Consider the following 9,441-nt stretch of genomic DNA (forward strand, 5'->3'; position numbering starts at 1 on the left):
CTCTCTCTGCCTGCCTCTCTGCCTACTTGTGATCTCTGACTGTCAAATAAATAAATAAAATCTTAAAAAAAAAAAAAGAAAAGAAAAGAATCCATGGAAACTGGGCCTTTGCTTGTTTACTGATAAATTGCCAAAGCTTAGTTGGTATATAGAAGACTTCCAGTAAATATTTCTTGAATGAATGCATGCATATTTATTTTAACTACATTTGTGAATGGAATGTAAGATCTTTTAAGTACTGTCTTATCTCCTTAAAATGTATGTTCATTATTTCCTTTCACTTAACTTGAAAATCTAGTACTTTCTAGAGGATTATGAAGAAAAAATGATTTTCCAAGGACTGAGACTCCTCTTCCTGTAGCATGAATGCCTGCTCACATGGGTCCCCAGATACACTAGGTAGCTGATGAAGGCATATTTACTGCCTTTTAAAAAAGCTTGCTTCTTTGACATTTACTACCAGGGGTGATTTGTTTTCTTATAGTTGTTAAATATGCTTATTTAAAAAAAAGAGAGAGAAAGAAAAACAAAAAGAGGAGCCTTCCTGACTTTGCTCACTTCTTTCCTAGGATGACAGTTTTGTTGTGTAAAGAGTTGTCTTCTCTGTCCAAAGAGTTTACTACCTGCCTAACAACTGCTGGGGTAAGAATATTATTGCCTTTTATTGGGCTAATGTCTGTTCTGTGGGCTTTTTAAAAACAGCTCTATTAATATAAAATTTTCGTACCATAAAATGTTCCCATTTCAAGTGTACCATTCAGTGGTTATTAGTATATCTACAGAGTTGTGCAACCATGACCATAATCTAATTTTAGACGGTTTTCATCATCCCATAGAAAACCTTATACCATTAGCAGTTGCTCCCATTCCCTTCCCCTCCACACTTTACTGGTGCTAAACATCACTAATCTGCTTTCCATCTATAGACTTGCCTGTTCTGGACATTTTATATATATGGTATCATACAACATGTGGTATTTTGTGGCTGATTTCTTTCAGTTACCCTAACGTTTTTAAGGTTCATCCACATTGTAGCATGTATCAGTACTTACTTTAATAACCAAATAATCTTTTTGAACATATACCACATTTTTCTGTTCATCAATTCATAGACATTTAGATTGTTTCCATTTTTCAGCTATATGAGTAATATTGCTACAGACATGCATGTGTGCTTTCCTTTCTCTTGGATAGGTAGGAGTGGGATTGCTGGGTCATGTGGGTGGTATGGGCCAGTGAATAACTGCCAAACTGTTCTACAAAGCGGCTGTACCATTTTACTTTCTTGCAAGCAATGTATGAAAGTTCCAATTTCTCCACATCTTCGTCAACACTTGCTGTTGTCCATTGTTTTTTATTTTTATTTTGTTTTTAAATTTTAGCTATCCTAGTAGGTATCAAGTGGTATCTCATTGCAGCTTTTATTTGCATTTCCCTAATCGCTAATGATGTTGAACTTCTTTTCATGTACTTGTTGGCCATTTGTATGTCTTCTTTAGAGAATGTCTTTTCTAGTTTTGCCTACTTTCAAATTTGTTTTTTTTAAAGTTATTTTATAAATTGGGTTATTTATTTCATTATTTATCTTTCTGTCATTTATTATTTTAATTATTTGTCTTTTTATTACTTACCATTGTTGAGTTGTAAAAATGCTTTATATATTTTGGGCATAGGTTTGTTTTCAGATACATGATATACATGTATTTTCTCCCAGGCCATGGGTTGTTTCTTTTTTTTTTTTTTTTCTTTCTTGGTAGTGTCTTTGCACAAAAGTTTTTAATATGTCTAGTTTGTCATTGTTCTCTTTTATCACTGTTCAGTACTTTGGGTATATTGTATCTAAAGAATCTTTGCCTAACCAAGATCATGAAGATTTACTCCTGTGTTTTCTTCTAAGAGTTTTATTGTAGCTCTTACTTGTACGTCTATAATCCATTTTGAGTTAATTTTTTATGTAGGGTACGAGGTGGGGGTGCACTTTCATTCTTTTGCGTTTGGATTTTTAGTCATCTCAGCACTATTTGGTGAAAAGCATTTCCATATTGAATTGTCTTGGCCCTTTTGTCAAAAATAATTAATCATAGATATACAGGTTTATTTCTGGACTCTCATTTTTGTTTTACTGGTTTTATGTGTGTGTATCCATATGCCAGTACCATTTTGTCTTGATTACTGTAGCTTTATGGTAAGTTTTGAAATCAAGATTGTAAATCTTCCAACTTTTTCAAGATCTTTTTTCAAGATCTTTTATTTTTGGGGGGCCCATGCATTTTCATGTGAATTTTAGGATCACCTTGTCTTTGTTTAGCTGATCCTTGCGACTTATTTTTGTTTTCTCCTTTTATGAAATTTGCAGTGTATTTTGTGCTACTCTTTGATTCCTGTACTGGAAATGTAGACCTTGATAAAATAAAAACCTCAATGTTTGGCTCTAGGTTTTTGGTGTTTTTTTTTTTTTCTTAAGATTTTGTTTATTTATTTGATACAGAGAGAGAGATCTCAAGGAGGCAGAGCAGCAGGCAGAGAGCGGGAGTGGGGGGGAAGCAGGCTCCCCACTGAGCAGAGAGCCCAATGTGGGGCTCGATGCAGCACTCGATCCCAGGACCCTAAGTTCATGACCTGAGCCGAAGGCAGTGGCTTAACCCACTGAACAACCCAGGTGCCCCCGTTTGGCTCTAGTTTTAAGGAGCGGTCCCTTACTTAGACTATGACGATCCTTATACTTTGCAGTTGCCAACCAGGAGTAGAGTTGTAATTAAAACAACTAACTTTTTTTCTTTCTTTTTAAAGGAATTGTAAAAATTTACTGAAGGTGTGTAAACTATAGAACATGATCAGAAATCAGTAACCACAAATTAGGATAAAATCAGGGTATTTTAAATGAGCAGATAAAAATCATTTTGTGGTAAAACCAGATTCATAGATACAAAGAACAGATTGGTTGTTGCCAGCAGTAGAGGAGTAAAGGGTGGCCTAAATAGGTGACGGGGATTAAAAGGTCTAAACTTGCAGTTATAAAAAAAGGTATGGGGTATAGTGTACAGCATAGTGAGTATAGTTAATAATTCTGTATTGCATATTCAAAAGTTGCTCAGAGAATAGGTCTTGAAACTTCTCATCACAAGAAAAATATTTTGTAGATATGTATGGTGACACATGTTAACTAGACTTATTGTGGTGATCATTTTACGGTTTACGTAGATACCAAATCTTGTACATCTGAAACTAATATGGTGTTGTCCATCAGTTATACCTCAATTTTTAAAAAATCACTTTGTGATAATTATGTAAGTGTCAGTGTGGCAGCAGATTCTGGGCCTTCCAACTCATTTAAGAACGTAGTCCAAATTAATTTTTCTTTATGATTTTAGATTATTCCTGTAAGGGATAGTCCTGGGATATCTCTTTTCCCCTTAATATTGTCTTTAAAAGAGATTCTGGGATTCTTGAAGTTAATCTTCTGAGGCCAAATCTTTTCATGTTTCATAAAGATACTTTAAACCTGCAAGTGAGCTATAAAGTGCTAACACATAATAAGTTTCCATGATGTATTTCCATGTTTTTCAAATAGCCCATCTTAAAAACCATTGAGTATTTTGAGCACATGTTCCGTATCTGCATATTCTGTTTTAAAATTGTTCTGATGTTTCTGATCATATGTATCATTTCTACCTTCTCTTCCAAAATGAAGATACTTTTTAAAGTCAATTAAAAAACTACAAAGGAATACACCATCAATTGGACAGCACAGGAAGATAAAAAGAAGGAAATTTAAAGCACTTTTGGAGATGATGTTTTGCTCTTTCTCAGTCCAGAATTCTTCTGTGCTTAAATTATGTATGCGTGTGTGTGTGTTTGTGTGTGTGTGTGTGTGTGTGTTTCCAAATGGGATCACACTTTGCCTCCTGGTGCTTACTTAACAGTGTGTCTTCTGTCCTAGGTCAAAGAAAAGGCAGACATCCTTAATCCCCTCATCACTGCAGTATTTCTAGAGGTCAGTAGTTAATTTTAAGTCTAACTTTTAGGGTATTATGTATTATTAATGAGCTCTTTTTCAGTCTTTAGTTTCTGCCTTTTTTTTTTTATCAGATTGGTAATTTGGCCATACTGATGCAGTTATGACCAAAATGGTGTGTAGTTGATGCAAATTCCCTGTTGATTATAACAGAGCATAATGATGAAGCTGCTGCGTGAAGTGCAAACCGGCAGTAGGCTGTCGGTAGTCAGTCCTGCCCACTGGCTGCTGGTGGATGATCCTTAGTCATGAAACACCTTCTAGAGACCAGGGGTAAACCTGAAGGGCTGAAAATTACAAACAGGCAAATGCTGCTTCTGAAAGGAGTAAAGTTTATACAGGGAAGACTTTTTACAAAACAAGACAAAACATTCCTTGCTAAGAAATTTGCTTTGTTTTGTCTAAGGTGCTTGTGTTTACAGAATCCTCATCAGTCCATTAGATCTAAGGAAGGGGGTGGGTTAAGTCCTTGGGAAAGGGGGATGTAAGAGGATCACATGATGGATTATATTGCCTTCTTTTTTTTTTTTTTTAAAGATTTTTATTTATTTATCTGATAGACAGAGATCACAAGTAGGCAGAGAGGCAGGCAGAGAGAGAGGGGGAAGCAGGCTCCCCGCTGAGCAGAGAGCCGGATGTGGGGCTCAATCCCAGGACCCTGAGATCATGACCTGAGCTGAAGGCAGAGGCTTAAACCACTGAGCCACCCATGCGCCCCATTATATTGCCTTCTTGTGCAACCCTTTCTGTATTCCAAATTTTAAAAACTCTGTCTTATCAGTTGTGCAAACAATTTAGATGTTTGATATTCCGTTTAAAATATATTTATGTAAGTCAGGGGAGATAATTGGTTAGGTTTTAAGTAGGAATTGAAAAAAGTTTTTTAACTATTGGACTATTACTTCTTTAGTTTTAAATTCTTTTAAAATTATCACCAAGGAATTGCTTTTAAGTCCTTAATTGCACAGTTTCCCTTGAATATCAGGATAATTATTCTGATAATTAACACTTAGTGTTTTTGAAAATTTGTGATTTAGTAGGTGGCAGAGTAGTAGTATAGGTGAGAAGTTCGCAAACCAGGAGTCTAGTCCTGTCCTGGGCCTCCCCTGATTTGACCCTGGACCACGCATTTACCTTCTTGACAATCTCATTATCTTTATATGCAATATAAGAGATCTAACCAGATGATCTCTGAGACCTCTTTTGGTTAGAAAATTTGGCAGCAAATGTCACATTAAAGTTTAAATAGGAGTACATGCTATTGATAAATCCCAAAACGGTAAAAACAATTAATAGGTTTTCCTTATTGCTGTTTTGATTTGGTTGTTCTTGATTACATATCTGAAACACTCTTGTCCTTTTAATTGTACATTTTTATCTTAATGTAATGAACGCTCTATTATTCTCCTGGAAGATTAGAACTTGTTAGATATTAATGAAGTCTGGAAAACTCTGAGCATGGTAATTCCATGATGCTTCTCGTAAATATGTCTGTTATACCACATAGAAATTTATCTATACTTATCATCTGAAAGCAGTTTTCCTTGTTCGTATTTGTAGTCTCTGTCTTGTATTCACTAATTTTATTGAGTCCATGGAAGAAGAGCTGTCATAGTCGACTGAAAATCCTGTTCGTGTAAGAGTCATAGCCTTCTAAAGTCCTTTGAGTAATTGACTAAAAGGTTGTGACAGAACCTACCCATTTAGTAGGGGAATAAATAAGCTTCAAATGCCAAATTCAAGCAGGATGTCAAAGAACAGCTACCATTTCCGATGGGCAAGTTGGACAAAAATGCTGATATTCTTTTTTGGTACTGTCATATCTTTTTTTTTTTTAACCTTTTTTTTTTTCTTTTTTTTTTTATGTTACGTTAGTCACCATACAGTACATCATTAGTTTCTGATATAGTGTTCCATGATTCATGTTTGCATATAACACTCAGTGCTGCATGCAGTACTTGGCCTCCTTAATGGCCCAGTGATGGGTACTTCATATCTTAAGAGCTAGATCGTTCTTTCCTCTCTAACTAACTTGAGTTTATGCTTTTGTTTCCCAGGTTACAGATTCAGTTAGATTGTACAAACTAATCTGGTTTTTTGTTGTCTTTTTAGTATATTTTCTCTTTTAAGTGACTGTGATATTTTCTTTTTTTCAATCTTGACAGGCCTCAAACAGTGCTTCCTATATTCAAGATGCCTTTCAGCTGCTCTTACCTGTACTGGAGATCTCTCTCATTGAGAACAAAACTGAATTACCAGAGGAATGAGCTGCAGGCCCAGGGTCTTTGTCAGAACATTGAAGAACAGAGAAGATTCAACCCAAAACTTGTGACAGCCAAGAAATGTCACTTTCTTTTGGGTACCTCTGAAGAATTGAAGGAGAAAGGATTATTTTAGTGTATAAAATTTAGGCAGGAGAGCAGGTTTAAAGGAGGTTTGTTGCCTTCACTGCTTGGCTAAAATATTCAGATCTTCATACTGCCCTTCCAAGTTGTTAGAATTACTAAATTATTTGAGAAGAAACTTTTATGGGAAGTTCAAGAATAATAGCTCTAGGTAAAAGGTTAATGGGGTACTCGGGCAAAAATATTGGTCTTTCTTGGACATGATGCAAAACACTAACAGTTATGTTATGGTTCTGTGTGATTTAGCAGCCCACTGATAGAATTGTTTGTGAAGCAAGAGAGAAACAACTTAATTTAGTATTCTAGAATTCCTGTGCTTGATCTCTTGATGCCATTACCTTTCTCCTTTCTGTAATAAAATATGTGGCTTTAGGAAAACAGTATATAGAAATTGTAATGATTACCTAAATTCTTTGGACTTGGTTAGAAAGTACTCTTCATGTACTCTTTAATTCTAGTAGTTGTTATGGCATGGAGGAGAAACATCTGAAGTATACACGAAGCCACATGAATTAACTACGGCAAAGTGCCCTTTGGCTTCAAATTGTTTTCCTGTCCTAAGGTGACAAGCTTCAAGTTGTAGTTGAACCCACTCAACTGGGTTCCAGACAGACAAGTGCAACTTAAAGAACCATTTCATGGTTTGCGGGTATTCTGAGTCTCTCCAGGGTGTCTTTCATGCATACCTTATGTGCAGGGTAAATTCTGTAACAGCCAGCTCCAAAGGAGTATTGAAGCTCTTTTAGTAATGGGGTTTTGTTATTTGAATATTGTTGAAGGGGATTATAGAGTCCCATAGAAATCATTTGGAACAGGATTTAACCTGTAAGACACAATATGTTTCTCCTTATTCTTTTTTGTTTTGGTTTAATGTATTTCTTAGCATGTTTATAAATATAACTTTTATCCTTTAAATCTTAAGCCTGCCTTTGCTCTCTTCAACAATGTAAGAGGCCACTAAGGTGTTATCTTCCTAAAAGTTATTTGGTATCCACTCTATCCACTCTTTTTAAAAAATTCTCCCAACTTTATGGTTGGAGGTAAATATTGTGAGCTCTACTGCTCATCTTCTAAAATCTTTAAATAAAATGTAATAATTATGTTAATTGATCTTTTACTTACTTACTTTACTTACTTTTCCAAATATAAGCCCCAGTATTTTTTTAGACCACAGAAATAGCAAAACAAGTCTCTGACATTGACTGATCTCAACACTATTTCTGTGTAATTGCCTTCTTTGGGGGAAGGGAGCAGTTTGTAAGCAAGTAGGAAATAAATAGATTTGGGCTAAAAAGATACTCCATTAGCACTAAAATGTTACTCTGTTTATATTCTGTTCTATATGATCCAAAAACTTTTGGAACAGTTCTTTTTAAGATAAATCTCACCCTTCCCAAAGTAATTAATTCTGAAATTTCAGAAAAAAACAGTTGCCTATGGTTACTAAAGCTGGTGTCCCCAGTCCTGATTTGTTGCCTCAAGCCCAGTTTCTATGTCTGAATCTGGTTTCGAAGCTGCTCACACCACTGACCACCTGTTCAGATGCTTGTACAGTTGTGGCTTGCAGTTTTTACTTTTCAATCTAGAAACATAGCTAAGGTTTTTCTTTCAAGGAGAGGGATATCGATATGGGGACAGATCAGTGACTCTTCTTATGCACCTATCCAGATACGCACCTGAATATGACCAGTTTTAGGTTAGATCATGCAAAAGGCAGATGTGAATCACTGCCTCTTTTTTCTTACTTATCCCTCTGGTCAGCTTCCCCCACCCACCCAAATGTCCTTTTAAGGATTTAGGAGACCATCAGTGAAACGATGAAAGGACCAATTAATTCTGAATAACAATTGCCGACCTTTAACCTGAATATAATTAAAAAGAATGAAAGTTCCTTGATTGAGTAGAGAGAAGAATAAGAGCATAAGGATTCTTTGGCAGGCAAAAAGGTAAATTCAGGGGATGCTTTGAAACTTACTGGATTATGGCAAGGAGTTTTGGATGGTGCATGCTTCATTCTGTTTGGGGTAGATACAAGATGTAGTTTCCTGATGATACCTCGTCTTTTGGTGCTATTTCTTTTAAATTTTCTCTTGTCTTTTACTGCTATGTCCTAATGTGTGCTACAACACCCCCGTTTTGCAATTCACTTAACACCTTATTGGTAAAATGTTATTACTGGGTTAAGATGCTTTTCTTCCTACTATTGGGATCTATTGGGAACTTTAAAGGCTGTGATTAAAAGAGACTTCATTAATTCGGTGTAAAAGAAATAGAAACATCTACAAACTAATTCTTGTTTTTTCTTTTTATAATGCCTTGCAGGTGTGTTAAGGACAAGCTATATTTACCTTACTTGCTTTTGATAGTTTTTTTTTTTTTAAGGGCATAGACGCCTAAATTGACAGGTTTATGAAACGTGAATCTACAGTCCATGTGGCTGGCTGTTGGGTCCCCCAAAATTGGGTACCCCAATAATGGGTCCGTGATTAAAGGAGCGAGACTGATACAAAATAAAGGTCAAGTAAAGCTTTATTTCGCGCCAAGCATCAGGAATCATACCGACCGTCAAACAGACGGGTTGGGGCCTCCCTGCTTTCCAGACTGACTTTTATAGAGCAAAGGCCATGTGGTTGGGCCTGGCCACACACAGGTGGCCAATAAGATTGTAACACACCCAGAAAACTCCACAGTGATGCTAGGCGACCAACTGAATTACAATTTACCCTAGTAGACATTTGAACCAGCCTATTTAGGATTGGTGCCAAAAGGCTCCCAAAGGGCGGGGCCCATACTCCTTGGTAGCTAGGAGACAGTATGCGCCCCCTACTGATTGAATACCTCCACCTGGCCTGATCCACCCTTGTACTTGGACTTTGTTACCTGGGACTGGTTTCCTGGACTTGCTGTTAAATAAGGTCAATTTAAGTTTTAGAACAAAATGGCAGGTCAACTGGAGTGGGGCTGCTCTGGCTGAATAGGCCCCTACACTGGCATTCATAGGAATCTGAAATGAGTGTGATG

General features: G+C 36.3%; 1 protein-coding gene across 6 annotated transcripts in view; it reads left to right on the forward strand.

Annotated features, from left to right (window-relative positions):
- Positions 1–8,710, forward strand: part of FAM114A2 (family with sequence similarity 114 member A2) — a 34,253-nt gene extending 25,543 nt beyond the window's left edge. For all 6 annotated transcript variants that reach the window (XM_032337232.1, XM_032337231.1, XM_032337238.1 and 3 more), the window contains exons 12-14: positions 570–642; positions 3,941–3,994; positions 6,181–8,710. In XM_032337232.1, the coding sequence (XP_032193123.1) occupies positions 570–642; positions 3,941–3,994; positions 6,181–6,282 (229 nt within the window). In that variant the 3' untranslated portion in view covers positions 6,283–8,710. The remainder of the gene's footprint in view (positions 1–569; positions 643–3,940; positions 3,995–6,180) is intronic.
- Positions 8,711–9,441: the final 731 nt, after the last annotated feature.

The sequence above is a fragment of the Mustela erminea genome, chromosome 3 (genome assembly GCF_009829155.1).
Source record: "Mustela erminea isolate mMusErm1 chromosome 3, mMusErm1.Pri, whole genome shotgun sequence".
Lineage (NCBI taxonomy): Eukaryota > Metazoa > Chordata > Mammalia > Carnivora > Mustelidae > Mustela > Mustela erminea.